Below are 25,925 nucleotides of genomic sequence, written 5' to 3'. Positions count from 1 at the left end.
TTGTCCAGCGATGTACAGGTCAGCTCGGAGTCGGATGCCGAGGATGAGTTCAAGGAGGACAAAGACGCCCTTGAGAGTGAAGACTCACAGTATGAAGATGAAGTCGCCACCTCTCGTAAACGCAAGGTGAAGGGAACCAGAGGCCATCGCTCGCAGAAGCGACGTGCTCCATCAAGCGACGTTCAAGCTGTTGAACCGCCTCGCGAGGGCAGAAAAGCTGTCAAGGGCAAGGGCAAAGCGGTTGACCAGGATACTGGCAAGGAGCAGAAGATCGCAAAGAGAGTGCGCTATGTCTCTGCCGCAACTGAATCAGACACTGAACAGGATGGTGAGCAAAGTCCCTTGTACTATATGAGATCTAATAACCCTCCTTCCAGGACATAAAGCTTCACGTCTTCGTGATGGCCCACAGGACTCATTGCAACCACGCACTCAACGCGGTAAGTACTACATTGGTTTCACTACCAGGAACAGCGCTTATGATTTTGTAGAACTTCCAAAACCCAAATAAGTCGTTCCAGGATCATCTGAAAGTGCACGCCAAGCTGCGCTATACTCAGAAGGCAAGCGTCAACCGCACGCACCAGGAGGTTCCAACACCACCCAGGATGCACGACAAGGAAGTCTCGACACCTCCCAGGAGGTGCTGCAAGATGCCTCGCAAGGACCTCCAGATGCCCCGCGAGGAAGCCGTGATACAGCCCAGGTCGCACAGCAACGAGGACCCAGAGGCCCCAGAACCTCTAGATGGGATTTACCTTTGAGGGGGAAGATGGAGGACACGTTCACGCAGCCCACGCAGGCCAGCGACCATTTGGAGGTGCCTTCACCCACACCTTCATCCCCATCCCCTCAGAGTCGAGAGCAACCGCGCTCACTTCTTCCAGCACCCCATGATCAGCACAACACAACTGCCCAACCTAATGGGCAGCAAAACATTAGCAATAGAAGTCTTCCTCTGCCACCATCTCGTGGTTCTACGGAGTACCAGCCCATGACTCAACGGCATCTGCCTAGCGGTGTGAATTATGCCCCTGGTGTCAATGCAGCTCGTCAGCCTCAACATTCCATGGATGCTCACAACACCATGTACACATATCCTCCACCCCCTCCTCCTCACCCCTACTATCCTACGCGCTCAGATTCCTATGAGCAAGGGACTGGAGCATACCGTGGAGGAAGGGACGTGCACGATGGTCGTGTACCTGCTCCTCGCCAGGAATACCCAGGATACCGTGATGGCCGGGTGATCTATGATCATTATCAAGGTCGAGCCCCGCGTCATGACGGACTTGATCTTCATCAAAACTGGCCCCGTTATGCCGCATATCCTGAGGATGGACGGACGATTCGCGCTAATTCAACAAGCCCGCTACCTGGTCTTATGCAGTACTCGTCGTCTCCCCCTCAGTCTGAAGGCAATTAGAGCATTACCTTGGTTTGTCTTCCCTGTTTCTTGGAACCATGTTCTTGCTTCTTGCCCTCCTACTTGTATTCGCGTATTCGTAGTATTGAATTGAATACAAAGTTCTTGTTGTGTGTTCTATGTTATGAATTTCACAAAAGGTCAAATAAAAACGCCTCGCGAGGAGCGGGAAAACATGTTAGCTCCTCGAAAGAGGTGTGCTTCTTCTTGCCACGTCATCGATATTTGAGCTTCGCAGAAATAAAAACGGCTCGCGAGGAGCGGGGAAACATGTTAGCTCCTCATCGATGTCATGTACTTGGAATTACAATGGTATGTTACATATACTTATCACTAATCTCCGTGAGCCTGAGCCTCTCGAGCCTCCCTCCGTAATGTAACCTCCTCCTGGCTCCTCCTCGCTGGAGGCTCTACAAAATGCAACCTCCTCCTGGCTCCTCCTCGCTGGAGGCTCTACAAAATGCACCACGGTCCGCGCTGTGGAGGTAGGCTTTCAGGCAGGTAACGACCTACAACGGAACCTAGCCTGAAAGGCCCTCGGTACCTTTACCAAGTGGTGCCAAGGGTGTGAAATTGAACTTGGAGGGAGATTTGTTGGACTTCCACAAGAGCGCAGCATACACCTAGTAGTACACGCTCGTTAATACATGGACCAAGAGTAGATCAAGAACAAAAATGTACCGAAGTGCTGGTCAAAGCAACCATCGGAATTGTTACCTCAGGCCGTTGGGCCTTGTTTCCTGCAATCTCCTTAAAACGGTCTGTGAATTTCACGCCAACTGACTTGGACCCATTGAAGTAACGTCCCTTCATTAGGTAAGGCAATATATCCGCAGAGTAAGGTTTTGTTGCCTGTGGAATGGGGTTGTTTTCCTCCTGAAGTGCATCCACGTGCAATGCTGAGAAAATCATATACAAAATAGAATATAAAACCTACATCAAAACGCTGCGCATAATGGTAAACGTGGCTCGCCAGCAGAGCCTTAGCAGCATCAACGCAATCAGGACCAAGACGGTAATACGCTGTGACTTGTGCACAAGCGTCATCTTTTAATTCGGTACAAAACAGCGGCACTCGGGCATCAACCTGCATACAATATTATAGTACTAAGCACCCTATGAAAAGTTATGACTTACCAGAGATGCAAGTGCAGACGCATACAACTCGTTAGTCTTGAGGCGATCATAGATGGGTGTGACGCCACAGGTGCGAGCTGCAGTTAAGAGGGCATCTTGTGTAAATTGGTTTTTCTCGGTGATGTCTGGATAGCCATTGATAAAGGTCATATGAACCTTGGCTTCCAGTATCGCTCGTTGGACAACACGTTGGGTGCTGTCATCCTGGTCTGTGAGTTTTAACTTTCCAGGCTTTGCGCTCCGTACAAGTTTGGGCCCCTGAGAATGACCATGATGGTCGTCGTCATCATCATCATCATCATCATCTAGTACCAAAATGTTGTTGTTTGGAGACTTCGGATCAGCATAGTCATTTGACGCAGCCTCGAGTTCCTCCACATCATTGGAATGATCTACCCAAACAGGTGTCTGCAGCGCATAACATCAATCAAAACAGGAACCATCAGAGAAGTGAATTTACCTCATTTTCTCGTTTACGATCACGCGCAGACTGAGCCTTTGCCTGTTGAAGGTGTCAGTTAATGAGTATCATTTTCAGCACGGATGGCATCGAGGCAATACTTACCCTGGAAGCCATGGGAGCCTTTGGTTGGGCCAACGAGAAGGGGAAAGGTTCAGCTGTCTGCCTTGACTACGAGGCATTAGTTTTATTTTCAGCACGGATGGCATCGAGGCAAAGACTTACCCTGGAAGCCATGGGAGCCTTTGGTTGGGCTGACGAGAAGGGGAAAGGTTCAGCTGTTTGCCTTGACTATGAGGCATTAGTTTTATTTTCAGCACGGATGGCATCGAGGCAAAGACTTACCCTAGAAACCATGGGAGCCTTTGGTTGGGCCAACGAGAAGGGGAAAGGTTCAGCTGTTTGCCTTGACTATGAGGCATTAGTTTTATTTTCAGCACAGATGGCATCAAGGCAAAGACTTACCCTGGAAGCCATGGGAGATGGTTCAGCCATCTGCCTCAACTATTGAGGTATAAGTTTTGTTAGCATAAATAGCAGAGTGTACTTCGAGTTGCAAGTTAAAAAATCAGCTGACCTTGGTAGCCACAGTTGATTTAGACAGAAATGATTCAGTTTTCTGTGTCAGCTTTGGTGCAGACTCAGATGTATGAGGCCAGGTTGGTTGGGTAAGCGGGAAGTCACGCCTTTCAGCCTCTGATGTCGAGACAAATTTTGGTATCTGAGTGATATTGATTGAATGTGCGGTCAGCAATCTAGAACAGTAGTAGTACTTACTTCAGCTGACAAGAACTTTACAACGGACTCCAGTTCCTCTAAGTCATCGTCAGTTTCTGCGTCAGTATCCAACTCTGAGTCGCCACTAGGTTTATAATCAGAGATATCTTCATCTGCTAAAAACGCGTCATTGATCATGCAAGACGCATCTTGGGAGGTTCGAGCTGAAGTTAGCTGCTGTTCGGTTTCTTTTCGTGCTGCAAGTACAGATGCATCACGCTGAACTGACTTGAGGTAATAAAAGGTGTACCTTTCTTTTGTGGTGGCCCCTGCCTCCCAATACCCATGCTGCCTTCATCGGACTCTGCAGATGCGTCTGGTGAGTGCATACCAGTGTGTAGAACACTGCACTTACCTTTACGCTTGCTAGCCTGAGAGATTGCTGAATAACTGACTCCCTTTGATGCAAGTGAATTGCATGCTTTCTTGGCCCGCTGTTGTGTTACGAGAGGGTGCTGTCTTTTTTGATGCATGTCGGTCCTCCAGACTAGTACAGTGTGCAGTAAGTGAGTTTATTCCAGGTCCGTTCAATTTTTAACAAACTTACCAGCATTCTCCATCGCCCTTTTTTCGCGGTGTAGAAACAACAATACTGCCTGGAACAAAGATAGCTCCTAGCTGTATCTATAAATGTTGTAGGTCGTGCATTGCCTAGTCTGCGATACTTGAGATGGCAAGTGCGTTCGACCCTATAGGGGAAGTGAGTGCAGCGAAGATCTACAGGTACGCGCTGAAGCGAAGCGCGAGAAAGCGCAGGTGCGCGCAAGGCGCGGGAACACGCGCGTGTATTAGCGCGAAGCGCAGGAAAGCGCGCGTGCGTATGCAGAAACAACAGAGAGGTTAGACTTAAGTGATGATATGATACTAGATAAGAGAAGAGAGATGCGAGGTGTAAACAGATAGAGTTCTACTATGTTCTGCTAAGTAGTAAGTAAGTAGTAATAAGTAAATGGGAGGTAAAGTAAGGTAAAGTGTAGTATGTACTGCTGGCGCTTATATAGTGCGGTCATGCAGAGCCGAAGCGCTACCGAGTAGGTATGTAAAAATATATATGAGTGAGAAACTATGATAAAAATAAAGGTGGAACTATGCTAATGAAGGAAATGGAAATATACGTACTAGGGAGCTTGGTGGACAGTGGATGGATGCATCTGAATGGCTGGCGCTATAGGGCGCACAAGCGCGGGAACGCGCGCGCGCGCATACATCGTGAAGCGCGGGAATGGTGTGCGCATGGCGCGCGTTGCACGGGAAAGCTGCGCCTCATATAGAGATAGCTGCGGGTAGCGCACAGAGTGACACTACAAGTTCATGCTATGTACTTCCTAGTGTAAAGCTGTCATATCAGACCATGAGACACATGAGTCTCTACAGCAGGTCAAATGCCTGCAAAAATATGCAATTTGTTGTCTGGATTGGCAAACGGTGGTGCACAGTGAGCACTTATTTCGGCCAGATGTGATATCACTAGGCATGCTAAAATATACCAATGAGTGAACAATTTTCAAAGAATGTAGATGCGGGAATACCTACCTGTCTGCCAGCCGAGATTGATTTATAGCTACTAGCATCCATACTTTTGAGGGTCCCTTTTGGATTAGTTCAGGTAGTACGTACAATATCTGTTCTTCAAGTCAAATATGGTAGCAAGTCCCGAGTATTGATACCGAGTGAGGCAACATGTTACGGGATAAGACGGACCGCACATGAGGACTCAGTCAGCGATGCTGTCATATCATCAGAGGAATGGAAGAACCGGCTCAGAGGTCTAAGTACAGTAAAGCAATACCAAAAGGCCTACTATGTGAAAAAAATGTCAAGTGGTGCTAATACAGTTGTTGATGGTTGCTGAGAGTGTCCAATTCTGCAACCGTAAGATTTGTAATTATCGAACGTAACCTTCTGTGCACCTCGGAGACTGCAAATGTACGCAAAAATGACATTGAACATCTCACTCACCTCAAGTTGCATGTGCGCGATAACGACCGGAGGGTGTGACAATTGCTCGAACAATATCAGCTTCGCGATTGCCCCAATAGCAGCAAAGAGGTAGTTGAACTCTTCAAGGGGGTCTTCGATGAATTCTGATAGTCCGGTACCACTGCGCCACACAAAATGAATTAATATTTGTAATATGAAGGGCTGGTCGAGGACTCCGTCTAAGATCGTGACATCCCCGGCCTAAATACATAAATGTGAACATTAATTTTTGAAGATGCGAAGGGAATATGACGTACAGCGTTGACAGTGAATCGATGCATGAAAGCTAATGGTTGAGTGGGATCGTTGATCAATGCGTTTATGACGCGCCTCCGGAATTCATCGGGTAGAATGTTGGAGTCTACAGGGGGGTAGATATTGAAAGCGAATGGAAGACAGGTCCGCACAACCTTAACGAGGTTGCTGAAAATGGAGGTCCATGTCCCAATCAACTGTTGATGTTGACTCAATGTCGTAGGGTTTAAAACACGAACTAAGGAACTAAATGTTAGAATTAGCAACTTATACGTACAAAAAAACTTACTATTCATGCCATTCATCAATGGAGTCGACTCTGCAATTGCGAGATCGATGACTTCTCGCTTCTGCACATCACTGCCAGCCATTGCGTGCAAAGTGAGCAAGTATCATATGAGTCGGGTTTTCACAGTCCACGTGATCTGCTTTTGGACGTCAGCTGATACCCGGATGGAGACGGGTGCACTGAGTTGTTGAGGGGCAGGGTCGATAGAGATGACTATGGGGGTGACGGGAACATCCACACTTGTCGCATGCTGCAGGGTTTGAGGGGTTGATGTAGTAGTCGTGCTGAGGGGCATAACTTTGGGTTCCAGCAGAGGATATGGCGCAGGGATCCGACAAGAGTGTTGTGTTCTCTCGACGGTCCCCTGCAGTGCCCGGGGAGGTGGTAAAGGATAGAGGGCGTCAATCTCTGCTGACCGAGGAATCAGCATTGGGGCAGTGGTGCCGGCATGACTTGTTGATGCTTTGCTGGTGTTAGCTCCAGACTCTTCAAGGAATGCTTCAAGTACAGTATCAGTCGTTTAAGTAAACGTGATCGTAATAACACTCACCACTGAAGGCGAGTCCATCGAAATCAATGGTGTCCTGATCTCCAGAGACCCTGCCAAACAATGCAGAGCCTCTATATGACGATGAACTAGAAGGATATGCCTGACTGGCTTGAGGGTCGATGGAGTTGAATGGGCCATGGTGCGAAGCCTCAGGTTGGTCGATGAAGTCGAATAGACCCTGGTTTGGGTCACTTTGAGTGTCATTGAGGGAATCGAATGAGATTGTCGATCCGCGATGTGGCTGCATGTCGTGGAGGGACCAAAAATCTGTAGGAGGTGATGGCGGTGGCATGAAGGGAAGGGGGGCACACACCATGAGCACCTCGATCTTGCGCATGCCTATACCTACAAACACATGCAAATTAATAAATACCGACTGAATTGAGCCCAGTCACTGGGACAAACTGAAACTGATCAATCAATAGAGTAATGTTCAATTTGACAATTTTCATGCACTGATGGAGAAGTTCGTTGAGATAGTCACATAAAGCACAGGTTAGGGCAGTACAAATTGCATAATTTCTAATACAACATACTCAAACATAAATCGGTAGCGAGGTGCAAGGCTGAAAACAATGTAAGATCACCAAAAATGATCACTTTGACCACTCCAGTGACCGCAACGTGTGATGAGAATTTGAGAATTCGGGACTAGAGAAGTTTGAGTTATTGGGGGAAGAAATGATGAAGCGGTGATACCAACACGAGGATTTCGAGAACTGCGAATGATGGACGTCCAAAAGCAGGCAGAAAAATACGGATGGGAAACTTGGTACAAAGCTTAGTCAGGGTGGCAATCATATGGGAAGCGAAGATGCCTACTGTGATATGAAATACGTCTTCCACGCCTCACTCATCAGAGCCAAGATCCGACAAACTAAGGTGTTCATTCTCAACGTCATCTGATCCTTCAGGTGTAACATCAGAGTCCTCGTGGAAGGGTTCAGTGGTCTGAACCTCATTGCAGAAGCGGCGACACATGGGGAAGTATCCAGTACAGTCCGTAAGAGATTGTGCGATATGTTTGTCCAATATTTTCACAACTTGATCAGTCTGGATATTGACAGTGCGAAGAATCCGGCATTCATCTTCATAAACAGCTTGAAGATAGTTCCTGTCGTCATCAGCTTCCAGGTGCCCACACTGAGAAAAATGACTCCTGTAACATTGCAGCTCCTCCTCAGCAGAACCAAAGCATTCTTTATTTTCAGCACGGATGGCATCAGCATAGCATGCAGTAAGATCGGCTTCTTCAGCCTCCAAAGTTGAGAGAAAGAGACGTTGACGTGCAACTTCGTGGGTCAGGAGTTTGGCTTTGTACCCTTTGTACAAAGTCGCAGTTTTCATTTGCGATAGACCATTCTCCAGCTGTTCTTCCAACTTTTTAAAGATGTTTTTAACACAAAGGAAAGATATGCGACAAACATAGCTTACCTTCTCCATTGCTTCAGGTGAAAAATCTGGTTGATATCCTCGGCTCATGAACCGGCCTGCATAACGAAGCTCCAGAGGAAGGGGATCGGGAGGATATGGCAAGTACTTCCTGGACTTTCTATTGCCCGTGGACCGCTGATGAGCAGTACTTGTAGGTACGAGTGATTTGGCAGGAAAATACATTAGGGATTCCTTCAAACCAGGAGGCTCAGCCTATGCATCCCCTGAGACAGGTCAGAAACTCAGAGTTGAGGCACTTATGGATACCTGCATGACACTCGGAGAGGATATTGGGCTAGAATTAATGAGGGTTTCAGAACTGTGAGAGACAGGAGAGGGACTGCAAGATTGAGGAGGATCTAAGGGTGGACTGCTTGCTTGAGCAGGAGAAGGAAACGAACTCTCAGAGACTGTCATCATCCTACACAGAGGGATACTGGCGTACCAATTCGGAGCTTATGATGTATATGGCGACATGTGTTGGGATATTGATGTATCAGTGGAGTCCGAAAGGACTCCGTTGAATGGGAAGTCACGGGAAGTCCGAAGCAGCGTACCATCTCAACAGATCTCAATTCTCAATACAGACAAAATGGTCAATTGTTCTGGATGTCAAGAATCATTTTCAGTGACAGGCTACAGTCAACATTTAGCCAAGACTAGACAGGGATCTTGCATGGCTGTTCTCGCAGCTTCTCGCACTGCCAACACCCAGCCGAGGAGTCCATGGTCACCTTCACTGGCTCCCACAGAGGATCAACTTGAACCCATATTCGAGGATGACTTTTTCGGTACTTACGGAGAAGATGATATAGAGTGGCTGAGTGATGATAGAAATAATTCCACCGATGAAGAGGAGGGCCTGTATGACTCAGGCGAGTGGGAACCTCCCACACAGGATGAGAATGAACGGGAGCCTCCTGTAGATGAAGATGATCAGGGCGCTGAAGAGGTATATGATATTGAAGCTCGCCAGCAGATAGAAGAACATGTTGTAGGGCAAGATAATATTGTTGTCGTACCATATCCGGATGCACGCGCAGGTAAACCCATAACTGGACGACCTACTCGCTGTGCAAATGCCACATATGGACTTGATTCTGGCAGCACTGTAAACATTTATGCCCCCTTTTCCTCCCAAATGGACTGGGATATCGCCAAATGGGCGAAGCTACATGGTTCTAGCTCAACAGCATTTACTGACTTGCTTGAAATTGAAGGAGTAAGTGCCGGTGCACAGGTACACAGGTACACATTCTTGACTGACATCTATGTATATAGCTCAGTGATCGTCTTGGCCTCTCATATAAGAATTCAAAAGAGCTAGACAAGATCATCGACAACAACCTTCCCGGGCGACCAAAGTTCAAGCGTGAACAAATCATTGTTGCGGGGGAAGCATTCAATGTCTTCTACAGAGACATTATTGAATGTATCAAAGCGCTGTACAGTGACCCTGACTTTGCTGATTTTCTAGTATTTGCACCCGAGCATCACTACGCTGATGAAGATCAAACTGTACGGTTGTTTCATGACATGCATACCGGCCAGTGGTGGTGGGACATGCAAGTAAGCAAACTATCATAAATCAGCATCTACCTATTTTGTTAATATGATACTTTTTAGAGAGCGCTTGATCAACGACGTCCAGGCGCCACAATCATTCCCATTATTATATCGAGCGATAAAACCCAGGTGACGATGTTCAGGAATAAAAGTGCCTATCCCGTCTATCTCACCATTGGTAACATTCCAAAAGAAATTCACTGAAAGCCATCCCGTCGCGCCCATATCCTCTTGGCATACTTGCCCACTACCCGCCTTGAGCACATCGCAAATAAAGCTTCAAGATGCCGTACTATTTCAAACCTTTATCATGCCTGTATGAGTCGCATACTGGCTCCACTTAAGACTGCTGGTACTGATGGGCTGGTAATGAGTAGTGGTGATGGCGTGGAACGTCATTGTCATCCTTTGTTCGCGTGCTTTGCAGGCGACTATCCCGAGCAATTGCTCGCTACTGGAGTGAAGGCAATGGAATGCCCAAAATGTGACATTCCTACAAAGGAACTCGGGAGTAACACGGCACCATTTGAAATACGCGACCTTCACGCTGTTTTGGACGCTCTTTCCAGGATTGACGACGGTGACCTGGTGTTTGTACAGGCATGTCGTGAAGCTGGAATCAAACCCATTATACACCCATACTGGGAGGACCTCCCTCATGCAAATATTTTTCAGGCAGTCACACCTGACGTACTACATCAGTTGTATCAAGGTCTTATCAAACATCTGCTTGGATGGCTCGCACAAGCATGTGGTGCAGCAGAGATTGATGCACGATGTCGTCGCTTACCTCCCAATCATCATATTTGAATATTCATGAAGTATATCACCAGCCTCTCACGTCTCAGCGGTACTGAACACAGTCAAATATGCCGATTTCTCCTCGGTATCATCATCGATACTCGACTTCCTGGAAACCTTGCTTCGTCTCGCCTCCTCAAGGCTGTGCGCGGTCTTCTCGACTTCCTTTACCTCGCTCAGTACCCATGTCATAGTTCTGAGACGCTGCTTTTACTGGATGAAGCTTGTGCTCTCTTTCACGACAACAAGGAGATATTGATATTCATTGACCTCAGAATACGAACCAATTTCAACCTCCCGAAGCTCCACTCAGGACGCCACTACTTGACTATGATTCAAACTTTTGGGACGACAGATAATTATAATACGGAGTACACGGAGCGGCTACATATTGATCTTGCCAAGGATGCCTACCGTGCAACCAATCATAAGGATGAATTTATACAGATGACGAAGTGGCTAGAGCGGAAGGAGAAGATCGCTCGTCATGAGCAGTTCATAAAATGGTGTCTTGACGGGGATCGTGCTCCTCATCATCCGCATCCACCTGACTTACGCTTTGATCGCACCCAGCAATTGACAAAGCATCCAAGCGCTAAAGCCGTCCCCATTCAAAAATTGATCACTGACTATGGTGCAACCTACTTCCGACAGGCCCTCGCTCGTTACATCGCACAACAACAGAATCCAAATGAGGTGATTACTCGCCAGCGCCTGGAAAACCTTGCTGCAGGTATTCATCTGCCTTTCCACGCTGTTCCTGTGTATCACAAGATAAAGTGGTTGTCGACCGATGCTCGGGGACACAGCGATCCGCTTGTCGCAGTGGATAGTATACATGCTAGACCCCATCGCAATGCCCGACGCGAAAATGACGTGGTACCAGCACGCATTGATACTGCACTTATCAATGATGGTACTGGTAGTTTTGTTGGGGTTAAAGGTATAACTTAAAGGCTTGTGTCGTCATGCTTGAATAATAATGTTTCTAGGCTTCCGTGTAGGTCAAATTCATCTTGTTTTCTCAATTCCGGCATCAGCAACACAGTTTTTGTTCCCTCCAACAAACCAGCCCCCAAAGCATCTCGCGTATGTGGAGTGGTTTACCCCCTTTCCTGCAACACCGGATCCCAGACACGGCATGTACAAAATTAGTCGGTTAATCAAGTCTGGTGAGAGAGTCGCGAGTATCATTCCGGTGTCCAATATTACCCGCAGCATCCATCTCATGCCAAGGTTTGGAGCTGTTGCACCACGACACTGGACAGTCAACAATGTTCTTGAAGAATGTGACACCTTCTTCGTTAATTGTTATATTGATAGGCATAGTTTTGTGACACTTAGATGATGCGCAAATTTTTTCGTTACATTATTCTACATTACATATAAGTTGTCTATTTTATCGAAATTATCATAAATTAGAGAAAGTTTTGCATACTTAGCCTAAATTTGTAGCAGAGGGTTTTCCTGATGGAGGATGACCAAGACTCAGCCAACCTCTTTGCATTATGCAGATTCATTGTTGGTCGTTGTTTTCATAACCTGTTCACACGAATTTTTTTGGACCAGAAGACATGGGACGTCCACATGGCCCAAAAGTTGTGTGATTGGATGCCAGAGGCCAATGAACTCTCGGACACTCACTGGTTTGATGCACCCACATGGTTTGGCCTGATTTCCATACCACCTGACAGCTTCACTTGGAAAGGCCTCAGGACGCGTAAGCAAGGTCCGACAGACAAGCAGGTCATGCAGTTGGAATTCTCAAGCAAGATTGTGCAATTTTGGGCTTGGCTGCTTGGCTGCCTCATCATGCTACTCAAATCTTGTTGTTATAGCAGGTACGACTGAACAATCAGTAAACATACCTGCTGTAGGAGTTAGCGCATATTGGAGATAGAGGTACGAGCACAACAAGGAAAAGATTAGTAATATGTAGAAGAATTAGTAATGTAGGGAACAAATAACCGGTAATGTCCGAAATGGACATTATTTGTCATCGACTTGCAGACCATAGACAAGTCTGCGATTACATATACACGGTCTGGGTACTTACATTTAGCGTACCTTATTATATATACTGTAGCATTATTTCGAGTAGAAATTCAGTCTAATTAATTATCTCAAAGTCTTCATTCAAATACTACACTAAAGTTTACAGGTTATGAGCCCTGCTACTACCATGGATATGATGCTCCCCGGCTCCTCATCATTATATCATATCCCCCAGCTCTCCGACGACGAAACAAACTGGATAACCTATAAGGAAAGGGCCCAAACAGTGATACGAGCGCGAGGTCTGATGTGCTATCTTGATGGTAGGACGAAGGAACCTGTACCTTTCGAGATTGACTTGCAAGGACAAGCACTGAAGCCAAATAAATCAGTAGCTACCCAAACAAAGATTGAAGAACAGGAGAAGAAGGAAGACAAGTTTCAACAGAAGGACTCACTCGTCAAGCAACACATATTTAGTACGGTCTCAGACCGACTATTGTTGCGCATCCAGAACCTCGGGCAAGCCTCAAATATATGGGCAGAAATATGCCAAATCCACGAAGGCAAAACAGAGATGGTGCAGATAGATCTGCAATGGAAACTCCAGGACACCAGATGTGAGGAAGGCGGCACACTTCGGAGACCTGTTAAGGATCCAAGAATCGTTAGCAGGAATGGGAGTAAGCATAGACGAGAGAGATTACTATGCCATTATCATGGGATCATTGCCGGAATCCTACAGACCAATTCTGTCATCAATAAATGCCACAGCATGCATAACAAAGCAGCCGCTTACCTCGTATGAGCTGATAAACGTTATTACAGAAGAATACGAACATCAGCAGATAAACAATCCCAAGACACAGAAGAAAGGGAAGAATAGTGCGTTTACAGCAAGGACAAACACGCTAAGAGGACGTACCACGACGAGCAAGGGTGAAGATATCACTTGCTTCAATTGTGACAGGAAGGGTCACTATAAAGCCGATTGTTGGAGGAAAGGAGGCAGAAAGGAGGGACAAGGACCAAGGCAGACGAAGAAAGGCCAAAAGGAAACAGCAAACGCTGCAGACAAGATCGAAAGAGCAAATGATTATGCGTTCGCAACGTCAGATCTAGCGAATATTGCAAAGAAGATAGACATACCAGTCGAAAAGCGTGGAGAAATTATTGACTCTGGCGCTACGTCCCATTTTTGCCCAGATAGGTCAAAGTTTGTAACGTTTGAGCCAATCGAGGCCCAAGACGTACACACTGCAGATGGATCTATTGTCAAAGCCATAGGATGAGGAGATGTTAGCATAGATCTTCCTCTGGGAGATAAGAAAACAAGCATTACACTCAAAAATGCTTTCTATACTCCAAAAATGGCTTTTACACTCATCTCGATGAATTGTATTGCAACGGCAGGATTCGCTATCCTATTCAAGGATAAACTCTGCAAAATCCTGACAGCAGCACCAGAAAGACGGACCATAGCTGCTATTCCGCAAGTCAACGGGTTATACAGCGTTGTGGATCAAAATCAGCATCAAGCACACACGGTAAAGACAAAACAAACTGTTTTCGAGGCACACCAGACACTAGGACATGTGTCACAGACTGCGATACTTGACGCTGTGAAGAAAGGATTAATCCAGGGTCTAGATCTCGATATAGAATCAAAACCGGAATATTGCGAAACCTGCGCACAGGCCAAAGCAACGCGTCAGTCATTTCCCGAAGAATCCGGAACCAAATCTCGTACCTATGGTGCATTGGTCCATACTGATCTCTGGGGACCTGCACAAACAGCAACAATAGGAGGATGTCTATATTACATCAGTTTTACTGATGATTATAGCAGGGAGACGAAGATAGAATTTCTGGAGAAGAAAAGCGACACACTTACCACATTCAAGCAATACGAGGCTTACGTCAGCCATCAACATGGAGCGCATCTGAACAAAATTCATTTAGATCGAGGAGGCGAATATCTGAGCAAAGAATTTGATGAATACCTGAAAGATCAAGGAATAATGCGACAACTCACAGTACATGATTCACCACAGCAAAACGGCATGGCTGAACGACTCAATTGAACACTGGTCGAACATGCACGAGCCATGCTCATCGCCAAGGACCTTCCGAAGTTCTTATGGGCCAAGGCTATTAATTATGTGGCATGGTTAAAGAATCGCTTACCGTCTCGTGCCATTCCTGGGCATATGTCTTTCGAATTGATGCACAAAACTAAACCAAGCTTAGTGGCAGCAAGAGAATTCGGAACCAGAGTATATGTGCACTCACCAGATCATGGAAAGCTCAAAGCCAGAGCAGAAGAAGCGTTGTTCGTGGGAGTGGACAATGAAAGCAAAGGATACCGAATTTTTTGGCCAATGAAGAGACGGGTATCTATAGAATGCAACGTTAGCTTTGTCCCACCAGATGTCATCGTTCGTGACAATGTACTGGACGAGGGGGAGTATAACTAGGAAGAACAAATCAACGCACCGAAAATCGCCCAGCCCATCGCACGAACTCCCCAACTCCCCCAAACACCAAGTCAACCTCCCAAAACACCACCCCAGAGTGTACAAAAACTGCCGGATCCAATAACACCCAAGGCCACGAGAGTATGACCACCTGCAGGATACTATAAAGCCTTGAATGAAGGAGAGAGAGCTAATATAGCAACAGAAGACTCACCAGATGACACTCAAACGAATTTTTCGTATATGGCCATGGCAGCCGCACAAAGAGAACCAACGCTTAAGGAAGCATTAAGCGGACCGGACACGGATGAATGGCAACAGGCCATAGACTATGAGATTAGTCAATTGGAGAAACTTGGAACATGGGAGAAAGTAGATGCACCAAGAGGAGCCAACATCATACCGTGTCATTTCGTCTTAGCGACGAAATGAGGACCTGATGGGGAGAAAGTCAAGCTGAGAGCACATCTAGTTGCAAATGGTCAGCGTCAAGAATACGGCATCGACTATCAAGAAACGTTTGCCCCTACCTCAAATATGACAACAATTCGGACAGTATTGTCAATGGCTGCAAGAAATGATTGGGAGATGCACTAAGTGGATATAAAAAGTGCTTACCTAAACGCTACACTCAAGGACGACGTGTATATGCGGGCACCATCCGGATACTTGAAGAAGGGAGAGGAAGGAAAGGTCTTGAAGCTGCTGAGAGCTTATACGGCTTGAAGCAAGCCGGGTTTGAGTGGTCCGAGGAGCTAGAAGAATTTTTCCTCGAAGCCGGATACACACACTCACAAGTCGATAGAGTGGTGTACTATTGGAGGGAACAGGACGAGCACACCGTCATAACGGTATTGGTTGACGACATGGCCATAACATCAAAGCATCTGGAGCATATACAGAAGTTTAAAGATCAGTTGCGCCAGAAATTTGAGATAACAGACCTGGGAGAGCTTACCTGGTTGTTGGGTCTCAAGATAGAGAGAGACCGAAGCGCACGAACTGTAACGCTGTCGCAAGAGGCATATGTCGACACAATTGTCGAACGCTTCCGCCTCGAAGACGCAAAACCGGCGCATATTCCCATGGAGACTGGGATACAACTGACAAAAGAACAGTCAGACCATTCGCCAGGCACCAAATCTGAAATATCCAAACAACATGTACCGTATCAGAGAGCGATTGGATCGCTAATGTATGCGGCAACTTGTACTAGGCCGGACATAGCACTAGCAGTGTCGGTACTGTCGCAATTCATGCGAGAACTGGCGAAGTCACACTGGGAGGCAGCAAAACGCATCATCCATTACCTGAAGGCAACAAAGAAGGGAAAACTTACCTTGTTGGGGGGGGAGAGAAAGATCTAGAGGCTTATGCGGATGCGGATTGGGCAAGCCAAGCCCACAGGCACTCCATATCAGGATACCTGGTCCTGCTGCATGGATCGCCGATAGCTTGGAGCGCGAGGAAGCAAATGATTATAGTGTTATCAATGGCCGAAGCCAAATATATCGCGCTAATGTCTGCAACGAGGGAAGTGCTATATCTTCAGTCATTACTGAAAGAACTTTATAAAAGAAAGGATGCACCTATCACCATCTATTCAGATAACCAAGGCGCCATTGCCCTCGCCTCAAACAACAAGTTCCACGCTAGAATGAAGCATATCGATATACGCTATCACTTTATCAGATCAGTCATCGAAAATGACACGATAAAGTTAGAATACATACCAACGGACGATAACCTCGCAGATGCTTTCACGAAAGCACTGCCAAGGCTGAGACTCGAAAGATTGAGAGATGAAATGGGAATAGGCTGTGCTCGAGGGGGAGTGTAGGAGTTAGCGCATATTGGAGATAGAGGTATGAGCACAACAAGGAAAAGATTAGTAATATGTAGAAGAATTAGTAATGTAGGGAACAAATAACCGGTAATGTCCGAAACGGACATTATTTGTCATTGACTCGCGGACCATAGACAAGTCCGCGATTACATATACACGGTCCGGGTACTTACATTTAGCGTACCTTATCCCTGACTCCCACAAAGTGGGAGAAGGGTTTTGTCAGACGCAAACATGCTCATTTTTCTGTCAATGGACGTGTCGTGGTAATTGATTACGTACATAACTGAGACATTTACGATTCACTATCTTTGTTCATTTATTTTCACCGCCTTCAGCCTTCTCCGTACTCTCGACCCAATATTGCCTATCGTCTTTTTTTACCTCCGGTGCCCTGTGGTGGGACTCGTACATTGTGATGTTAGCTTAGGCCTGACTGACTGTTATATCTATGAATGGGAGGACTTAGATGAGCCCATGAGAATTCACATGGAAATTGTGAGTACAAGAAACGATCAAGGTATTATCGGAGTATCGGAGTCGGGGACTGGCGCTCGCCGCCGCTACGATTATATATACTGTAGCATTATTTCGAGTAGAAATTCAGTCCAATTAATTATCTCAAAGTCTTCATTCAAATACTACATTAAAGTTTACACCTGCGACATGATCCATGCACTGACAAGTAGCAGAGATTCGGACTATCTGACTTTAGAATAGAATGAGTATACTACGGAATGTGCCGAATAAAAACAACACTCATTGCTCACCTCCTATTGCGCAAGAATATTAGTTGTCTCTTGTTCTTGCTCGTATATCTCTAATCAAGAAATCTGAAGCCACAGAAGCCCAGAGGATGAAGGAGAAGGAGAACATGCTTGGATTCAAGGATGCAGTTGCCAGAGTCTCAGAGCAATGTCTGATGTTGTTTCGATATATCTATTGGAAGGCCGACATTGTAAAGACCCTCTTGACAAAGACTACACTGGCCTCGACATTTGGCAAGCTGCCTTGCAATTTGGAAGGTGCATTGTTTTTTCAATATCTACATCATAATCTGATATTATATATCCTTCAGGTAGTCAGAGCAAGTGGTTTCTCATTCATGTTGCTGCCAAACCAATTATTTGAACATAGATGTGTATGATTGGAACAAGTCTGTTGGCTTATCACCACAACCTAGTGAATCTGTTGGACAGCGCGTCTTATGGCACTTGAAGGGCCATTGTTGCATGGCATACTGCCATAGGAGCACTTTGTTCGCCCGAAAATTCCCAGTTTACTTGTGGCAAACTTACCCTTGGTTTGCTTGACGTTCCACATTGCGGCTTTGAAATTGCCACCTTGGATGATATCTATGAAGAATACTTCAAGAGGTATGAATCGGACTCAGAGGCTCACAAAGCTGTGGTCAAATCTTTTATGAAAACCTTTCTTCCACAAGCCTTCCCCGGCACCATCCATGCGGAGGCTACATTGATGAGCCTTGTCTCATATTTCTCGGCTTCTAACCACTACCATGCTGCTCACGACATCCCTCTTCCTGATGATCATGTCATGGCTCTGCGTAACTTGCTCGAGCTGGCAAGTCTTTGCTCTACATTTTCGAGTCGCATGATCTGACTCTTGGGCTTGGGATTTCTAGGCAACCATCGATGGTGCCATTGCATTGAACAAGAAGTGTTGTTTGTGTTGTTGGCATTTTCGCTTCCAGCTCTTGATGGTCAATGGCGTGAGATGCAAGTTGCCAGGCTCAAACGGCGTGATATATCCGTGGAGTCCTCATGTCAGTGTCGATCTCAAGGTACTCCTTGAACTGGAGGATAGTTTTTGGACAGAACTACATAGTCGAGTCCTTGAAATTCACTATTCTGCACGTAATTTCTGATTCAGCACCTCCTCGTTCACTCGATAATTCACCTCCGGTGTATTTTTTATAGTATTTCTAGTGTCCTGGTGTCCATCGTATGCGTAGCTAATGAAAGCCAACTGTGTTGCCACGATATCATGGTATGAAATCATCCTTTGAATTCTCCGTCGCGCTGCCGCGATAGCAAAAATGAATGGAAAGGCTGTCCAAGGCCAACTATCGAATGCAATGCCCACGCGCACGAGTGAGAATTCGAATTCTAGACTGGCCAGCTCGTTTTGCGCAGAATCTTGACACTGAAGAATGTTGTGAAAACAAGTGTCAAATTTAACTGTGACGACCAGGTTACCAAGGTTGCACCGCCACGAGCCTCGGGCCCTTTCGGTGTTCGCCTTCTTGGTTACTACCCCAACTGTAGCTTTCATGACAGAGCGTGCTGATACCCTCCATGTATCAAGAGCAGAAGTCTGGTACCTCAAGGAAATCGCGTTTGGAAGCACGGAAACAAAGCGAAGATTAAAGATCATAACACAGAATTTCAATGGGTGCGTGTCTCGTAATATTATGGTGCTGCGGCATGTGCATTAGGGTCCACATACTTACTATTGCTCGACAGACCTTGTTCATTCATTGCTATTTGTGAGTGTTGCTGCTGCTCTAACGCAGGATCGACGCTGAGGCAGCGCGTTGTGATGCGCAGGCAATATCCTGATACTGCGAGGGCAAATTGAGATCCTGCCGTATGAGCGGGGAACAGTGTCGTATGAGTTTCTTGCGCAGCTCGTAGGAGAGTATCTCCTCATGAGCTGTCCGGATATTGACGTCTCTGCTGCGCTCTCGATTATGCCCAGCACCACCAGTGCGCACCATTTCTTTCCAACTTGTATAGTAGTTAATGAAGCTAATATGGTGTTAGAGGGCCTCGACCTGAACCCTGTCTTCACAGGCGCTACGTCGTTTCGACCTGCAGGGGAAGGTGGCGAATTGAAATTGTTCGAGCAGGCAGGGATAGAGCTCGTGCATGGGTGGCTTGTTGACCCTGACAGCGAGGAGTACAGGGTGTTGCGGCATGTGCGTGATTACGATACTGCTGTAACACTCATTGCGGATGCGGATCATATCACGAGCGGACGGTTGTTGAGTGGGGATGTGTGGGGTGAAGGAGAAGGAGAGGGAGAGAGTAGCAGTCAAGTGGGGAGCGGCCCGAGTGGCTATGCGGGCCCGAGTAGTGCTAGCGATAATTATTCGGAGAAAGATAGAGAGAAGATCGAACATGGTATGATTTAATTTGCTATGCGAGATTATTGCTGACGAGTTTTTTTTAGCGCTTGTGACACAAGCGTTCCTGGATAGTACCAAGTCTCAATTGACGTATCATGGGCTGTTTCAACTTGCGTCTACGTTACAGCCAGGGTCGCTTGTTGCATTGTTCCGAAATTCGCACCTTTCCGTGTTGCATAAGCGAGAGGGAGAGGATTCGTCGCTTTACAGCTTGGTCACGGATCATGTGTTCTTGCAAGAGCCGTCGGTAGTATGGGAGCGCTTAGAAGATGTCGATGGGGTTGGGTCGACGTTCGTGGACTCGGATTTTGTTCGTTCGACACCTGTGGGGGGCGACTTCGCTGGACAAACGGCGGAAAGCGCATTGCATGCCCTAGAGATGGAAGGAAACCCAGAGTAAGATTTATGTGATTGTCTCCAAGATCAATTACTAAAAACCGAGTTATACAGTGTGATATTAGCACGACAACTACAAGCGGAAGAAGATGCGCGGTCGCATGAGATATATAAGCGGAGGCAGCAACAGCAGGAGATTCGACAGAAGGAAGAGGAGGAGCGGAAACGGAAGAATGAGGATAATGCTAGTAGGAAAAGCAAGAAAACGAAAGACAAGTGCATTATAATGTAGAATGCTATACCCGATAATTTTATATGTATTGCCATGTCATATGTGCCATGTATCTGCGTCGGCTTGCGTGTGAGCGAAACATAATTGCAACCAATAGATTGGATTGTAATCATCAAGAGAATGATCAAAATCATGATGCGGAATGGGAACAATGCCACAAGAACAACAATTACAAACAAGGAACGTCTCAGTCATCGTACGCCTCAACCACAAACCCCATCCTTACATTCCTTCCCCTTATCCCTCGAGCTCATCGCCGAACACAGCGAGCACGAACCAAGTATTCATCACTTGTTCCGATTAATCGCTTGTAACAACATTCACGATAACACTCGTCGTCGACTCGCACGCCATGCGCGAATCAAATCATGCTTTTCCCGCACAGAATAGAGCTTGTGTTTGCATCACCTCTCAATGCTACGATAGACGAGGTCAGTTCAGTTAAATTAACTATGATCTTTCAAGTCTAAGTTGATTTCAGGTCTTGATACATCTTCGCCACTTCCGCTATTCACCTCTTTACACCATCTTACATATCTAACTTCAACTTCAGCCCGAATACGCGAGATCATGACAATGGACGGCGCAATCGAGCGTCTTATGCGCATTCTTTATGATTACTGCTTGTGTCCTCCTCCGCCAGAGATCCCTGGTTACATATACGGTCTTTCTCCTCCAAACTCACGCCCTTCAAAGCTTATCCCAACAATCAACCCTTTAAGTTATGACAAGCACGCCGCCTATCGATTTAGCTTGGCTCTTCAGAGTATCGTTAATATCGGTATAAGAGGCAGCGAGCCGATCCGCAGTCGCATCGTTCAGGCTGGCGCCCTCGAAGTAGTCGGTTGTATCCTCGAGTCATGGTTAGCTCATAAAGGGTTTGCCATCGGTCCCAGTTCAAGCGCATCCGGTTTACCTCGTGAATCTCGCGAGCATCGCCTCGCCCGTCGGGCCGCACTCCAGGAACAAAGACAGCGAGAAGAAGCAACCCAGCTCCACCGCGCACTCCAACGTCAAATCGCCGCCGATACCGCTAACCGCACAGACTTCATTACATCCCGTATCGATTCAATTCAAGATGTCTGTCTTTGTGTTATATGTCATCTCCTCACTGATCCTCTTTCAGGATGCAACAATGGCGGATATCGGTACCGAACCTTCCTATTCGAATATTTCTGTGCATCTGGGTCAAACACCTGCTCCCGTCCAAGTACAAGTAGCTACACGTGAACGACCTTATTATACCCGTCACTCCTCATCATCATCTCATGAGGCAGATACTTCTGCCGAAACATCTATCAATCCCACACCTCAAGGTACAGATACACCGGCTATAACTGTCCTGGTCAATGCTCGTGAACGCAGCGGTACCATAATTGCTCGCCGTGCTTGGGACGATCCCGCAATCGCACCTGCCACAATGCGTACAAGGGCTCATCGTGTCCGCCCTACTACCGCGTCACCTGATGAATCGACCGACAACTCAAGACCTGAAACAGAAACCGAGGATGATGGTGACGCAGACGTCGATATGTCGCAAGATACTGATGACAGTGCAGCTCCCCCTGTCTCAGCACCCCGTGTACGGCAGCCTTCACGATCGATGACGCTCACTCAGCGTCCACGCCGTGCTGTGGGTATAGTCTCAGATGCAGTCCCAGGACCTGCACCTCTTCAAGTGAATGCGGACGCACATATTATCATTCACCATGAACAGGGTGGAGATGGAATGGCAGTGGGTGTAGGTGTGGAAGACGGTATTGTATCATTGGAGCCAAATGATGATTTTGCGATGGGGGCGCCTCCGGGTGCACCAGGGGCCATGGATGAGACGATTCCTGCGCGAGGTCTCCGTGGAGTTGATGTCCCTTTGGCTGATCGAAGAGCTCGCACTGCCCCAGATGCAACGCCCCGTGCCACGGCTGTTCCCCTCCCCGCGGCCCCTATTTTACCGGATGTTTCGCATAGCGAAGAACCTGCCCGCGAGGGCGCAGCTGCGAATCGTGGCGAGCACCCCACTCCAACTGCCACCATGCACACAGTGCGCACTCCGAGTCATCACCACCAGCACCGCGATCCCGACCAAGGTCCGTTCAGGGACGAAGACGTGCTTTTTAGTCTCCAGCTCCTCGCTTATCTTAGCAAGTATCCGCATGTGCGGCAGGCATTCTATAAACAACGCCCATCATTCCATCCTGCGGCTGCTAATTCCAGCCCTCGTCCTCAACAGCAACCTGTTGCTGGACCCAGTGGGATGCGGAATACTCCTGCTCCTGTCCCTTCACCTACGCCACCAGCAAAAGAACAACATGGGTTCTTTCGCGCACTTGCATCCGCTACTGCACGGGGTAAGGAGAAGGAGAAAGCGCCGCTTACTACTCCGATGCAACCTCAACGTATGACGAATGTATTTTCTCTCGTAGAGCGGTTTACTTTCCGCCCCAGCTTGACGGAGAACGAGCTGCCCCAACCGCCACCAAAGCTTCCTCCAGAAATATCCTACTGGGCGGGTGTGATCATGCGAAATGCATGTCGGAAGGACGATAGTCGGGGCGGAATACGGCAATGTGCAAACAGTGAGTGATTTGTTTCCTACCAGTGAATCGATGTTGAGTGAGTATAGTGCTGTGTGGGCGCTGGGAGACCTATCCGCGAGAGTTTGCAAAATGCAGACGATGCCGAAAAGCGAAATATTGTGGCAAAGAATGTCAGAGCACAGCATGGAGCGAAGGACACCGATTCTGGTGTAGTGTGAAGGAGGGAGATGAAGCTGAGGAACCTACGGAGCATCAACACGGTACGGATCATGGTCATGGGGAGGGTGATGGAGAGACGCCTGCATCTGTTGCTGCTGCCGAAGCTGCCCAGGCGCGTGCGGAGAGAAGAGCAGAGAGGGAACGACAACTTCGGGAGCGCGAACGGATTGTAGGAACGATTGCTGCCAATCATATCGTTCAGCAACATATGTTGCACCCGCCCGTGAATCCTCCACCTGTTGCGGCTCAATTGACTGTCCGACCCCGCGGTGCTGTTCTCCCTCCTACCAATCAGCCCCAGCCTGTTATTCCTCAACCACGACGAGGGAGTCCATCAGGATCTGGATTTGGAATGATACCAAACCGAAGGAGGGCAGAGACTGTCTCTGGAGCTATGGATACAGGCGTGCTTAGAGAGACGAGGATGATGCTTGTACATAATGGGTGGCAGCCGCCTCTGAGGAGACGCGGTGGGGAGGTCCGGGAGGATGGGGGGCGTGGGCAGGAGACGTGGGATTTGACGCCTCCTGGTGGTGATGATATGGTTCTGGGGTGAAGGGCACGATGCTCGGCTCACAGATGCTTGCACGTGTGCATTTACGTGTCTAACTGGCAAGCGCGTTACCCCCCTTCTACGCATGCGCACCCCACAACGCGCAACCCTGCCTACAACGCGCATTACCCCCTTATATAACTGCCTGTCTTTCCTTCATTACTGCATACATATATACATAGTACATACATACCTGCATTACGAGCTTAACAAGGTACTCCGTCATATGTTTGAATCTGAAACTATTATATTATTTTGCTTGGCATCGTAACATGTAGTAGGATTAAATCTCATCACATTAATATTAGACTTTGTCGGTCAGAGGTGTGTTTGAGGTATGCTCGAGAAAATTTTGTTTCTGGCGTTTTCGGCGAAGTTCCAAGACGCGTCGCGTCCATGAGACCACGTGGCTGGTGAGAAGATGTTTGCCTGGACCAAATAAAACGGCCAAAAAATCGGGAAAGTTCTGTGTGCACAACTTTTCCTTCAGCTTTGCCCACCCGCTTCGTCTCCAGCTTTCTATTCAAACCATGGTGAGTGACCGCGAGATATTAGATACGAGTCTATGTGGATACTGATGGTGGACGGTGTTCCAGGCTGCTCAAGCAACGTTCAAGACCATTAAGGCTGTCATTCCTCTACTCGACCGTGTGTTGGTGCAGCGATTCAAACCCGAAACCGTACGTATCGAAAAGTCGTGACGTGTTTTACACATAATGTTGACGCTACTTTTGCGGTGTCGTGCGGTGCGGTGGAGTAGAAAACAGCTTCTGGGATCTTCCTGCCTTCGTCATCAACTACTACGCCCTTACCTGAAGCGACCGTGATTGCCGTGGGGCCTGGAGCGCCTAATAAGGACGGGAATGTCGTTCCTACTCAGGTTAAGGCTGGCGACCGGGTACTGCTCCCTGGTTGGGGAGGAAATTCGATCAAAGTAGGGGAAGAGGTCAGTTTGTCTTCTGATGGATGTGTGGTGCGTTTGCTGATTGAGTTTTGCAGGAATACTTTTTGTTCAAGGATTCGGAGATCCTCGCAAAGATTAAGGAGTGATAGGACGGCATGGCCACGACGTTTGCTCCGAGTTAAGCAACATTTTATATACGTTAATTTTTTAAAAAGGCTTTGTTTTTACGCACTATTGCCATATATCTGCACGTATCCCCGCTCAATCTGAGTAGTCTGAGGCTATCGCGAAATGCGGTAAAGGTGCGTTTCGCGGTGATGGATGTGATAGGTGGGGTTCGGGGATTTTCCTGTAGGGCCGACAGGCACCCTTAAAGCATGTCCTCTCATGAACTTTCAGTAAGGTTCCGTGCTGTAGCGAAACACACATGTGGTACCAGCGTGCTGACGAATGCCATGTAATTATGTGTGGGACTAGTGGCATCGCCGGCCGCGGGTCATCGCATTTTGGTTACCAGATATACTAGACTAGGCTATAGCTGTCCGACGATCTCCTGGGTGCCTCGACTGAGACCAGAATAACCGTTTATGATTAATGTTCGCGTGATGCTTTTTAGTAGTAGAATGCGCTCGTGCCGGACGCTCCTTGCCGAATCAGGGTTTCACTTAGCCTTTGCGATAAACACGCTTAGTAGTAGTACTTTGCGGCAATGCAACCTATAAAACCCAGATGTCACTCGCTGGATACCAACGTTAGACTCTTGCATTCCTCTCCCTCCCCTGTACCATTCAATTTAACAGGGAATCACGAAAAGCAATGTCCAAGGAGTTAAACCTCGCCACTCCTTCCGGCAAGGAACTTGGCCGTTCAGTGAGTAACCTCGAGACCGCGAAGGGCAATGGCCCTCAGCGTAGTCTTTTGCGCTCCGTTTTTATTGTCA

The 25,925-nt window shown here is 47.4% G+C and overlaps 7 protein-coding genes across 7 annotated transcripts; 5 read left to right on the top strand and 2 right to left on the bottom strand.

Annotated features, from left to right (window-relative positions):
- Positions 1 to 18: 18 nt before the first annotated feature.
- On the top strand, positions 19 to 1,426 carry F5891DRAFT_1203034 (uncharacterized protein; the record flags this gene model as incomplete). The annotated part of the gene is made up of 3 exons (XM_041368951.1): positions 19 to 328; positions 378 to 440; positions 513 to 1,426. Coding segments are annotated over 3 exons (1,287 nt in total), but the record flags the coding sequence as incomplete, so codon positions are not given.
- A 663-nt stretch (positions 1,427 to 2,089) lies between these two features.
- Positions 2,090 to 4,273, bottom strand: F5891DRAFT_990509 (uncharacterized protein; the record flags this gene model as incomplete). Its single annotated transcript, XM_041378087.1, has 12 exons — positions 2,090 to 2,325; positions 2,360 to 2,513; positions 2,564 to 2,971; positions 3,024 to 3,065; positions 3,129 to 3,194; positions 3,249 to 3,314; positions 3,369 to 3,434; positions 3,489 to 3,527; positions 3,601 to 3,744; positions 3,801 to 3,997; positions 4,051 to 4,116; positions 4,156 to 4,273. 12 exons carry the CDS (start codon positions 4,271 to 4,273, stop codon positions 2,090 to 2,092), a joined length of 1,602 nt encoding a protein of 533 aa, XP_041216217.1.
- Positions 4,274 to 5,685: 1,412 nt separating this feature from the next.
- F5891DRAFT_990508 (uncharacterized protein) lies at positions 5,686 to 8,491 on the bottom strand (the record flags this gene model as incomplete). Its single annotated transcript, XM_041378086.1, has 10 exons — positions 5,686 to 5,718; positions 5,760 to 5,981; positions 6,038 to 6,273; positions 6,325 to 6,395; positions 6,456 to 6,822; positions 6,875 to 7,219; positions 7,411 to 7,440; positions 7,475 to 7,593; positions 7,728 to 8,254; positions 8,309 to 8,491. The coding sequence occupies 10 exons, from the start codon at positions 8,489 to 8,491 to the stop codon at positions 5,686 to 5,688; spliced, it is 2,133 nt and encodes a 710-aa protein (XP_041216216.1).
- A 493-nt stretch (positions 8,492 to 8,984) lies between these two features.
- On the top strand, positions 8,985 to 12,023 carry F5891DRAFT_1133319 (uncharacterized protein; the record flags this gene model as incomplete). Its single annotated transcript, XM_041364756.1, has 8 exons — positions 8,985 to 9,260; positions 9,288 to 9,530; positions 9,590 to 9,877; positions 9,935 to 10,036; positions 10,082 to 10,274; positions 10,302 to 10,564; positions 10,697 to 11,618; positions 11,668 to 12,023. 8 exons carry the CDS (start codon positions 8,985 to 8,987, stop codon positions 12,021 to 12,023), a joined length of 2,643 nt encoding a protein of 880 aa, XP_041216215.1.
- Positions 12,024 to 19,148: 7,125 nt separating this feature from the next.
- On the top strand, positions 19,149 to 20,934 carry F5891DRAFT_526460 (uncharacterized protein). The gene is made up of 6 exons (XM_041372136.1): positions 19,149 to 19,408; positions 19,480 to 19,502; positions 19,564 to 19,722; positions 19,780 to 20,139; positions 20,189 to 20,540; positions 20,595 to 20,934. The coding sequence occupies exons 1-6, from the start codon at positions 19,287 to 19,289 to the stop codon at positions 20,770 to 20,772; spliced, it is 1,194 nt and encodes a 397-aa protein (XP_041216214.1). The 5' UTR covers positions 19,149 to 19,286; the 3' UTR covers positions 20,773 to 20,934.
- A 190-nt stretch (positions 20,935 to 21,124) lies between these two features.
- Positions 21,125 to 24,084, top strand: F5891DRAFT_971588 (uncharacterized protein; the record flags this gene model as incomplete). The annotated part of the gene is made up of 4 exons (XM_041376357.1): positions 21,125 to 21,203; positions 21,254 to 21,864; positions 21,899 to 23,348; positions 23,396 to 24,084. 4 exons carry the CDS (start codon positions 21,125 to 21,127, stop codon positions 24,082 to 24,084), a joined length of 2,829 nt encoding a protein of 942 aa, XP_041216213.1.
- A 410-nt stretch (positions 24,085 to 24,494) lies between these two features.
- On the top strand, positions 24,495 to 25,250 carry F5891DRAFT_1091969 (chaperonin 10-like protein). Its single transcript, XM_041363506.1, has 4 exons — positions 24,495 to 24,614; positions 24,678 to 24,761; positions 24,842 to 25,027; positions 25,081 to 25,250. Exons 1-4 carry the CDS (start codon positions 24,612 to 24,614, stop codon positions 25,129 to 25,131), a joined length of 324 nt encoding a protein of 107 aa, XP_041216212.1. The 5' UTR covers positions 24,495 to 24,611; the 3' UTR covers positions 25,132 to 25,250.
- The last annotated feature ends 675 nt before the right edge of the window (positions 25,251 to 25,925 follow it).

Source organism: Suillus fuscotomentosus (genome assembly GCF_016647785.1).
Source record: "Suillus fuscotomentosus strain FC203 chromosome Unknown F5891scaffold_455, whole genome shotgun sequence".
In the NCBI taxonomy this organism is placed as follows: domain Eukaryota; kingdom Fungi; phylum Basidiomycota; class Agaricomycetes; order Boletales; family Suillaceae; genus Suillus; species Suillus fuscotomentosus.
Note: the sequence above shows the minus strand (reverse complement) of the source record. Positions and strands in the feature narration are given on the sequence as shown.

Excerpts from the sequence above, each read along its gene's own strand:
- F5891DRAFT_526460 (XM_041372136.1), top strand. The coding sequence starts at position 19,287 with ATGACAGAGCGTGCTGATACCCTCCATGTATCAAGAGCAGAAGTCTGG. Across the intron at positions 19,503-19,563 it reads TTGTTCATTCATTGCTATTT|GCAATATCCTGATACTGCGA; the intron begins GTGAGTGTTGCT and ends TGTGATGCGCAG. Across the intron at positions 19,723-19,779 it reads GATTATGCCCAGCACCACCA|AGGGCCTCGACCTGAACCCT; the intron begins GTGCGCACCATT and ends ATATGGTGTTAG.
- F5891DRAFT_1091969 (XM_041363506.1), top strand. Across the intron at positions 24,762-24,841 it reads AGCGATTCAAACCCGAAACC|AAAACAGCTTCTGGGATCTT; the intron begins GTACGTATCGAA and ends GCGGTGGAGTAG. Across the intron at positions 25,028-25,080 it reads CGATCAAAGTAGGGGAAGAG|GAATACTTTTTGTTCAAGGA; the intron begins GTCAGTTTGTCT and ends TGAGTTTTGCAG.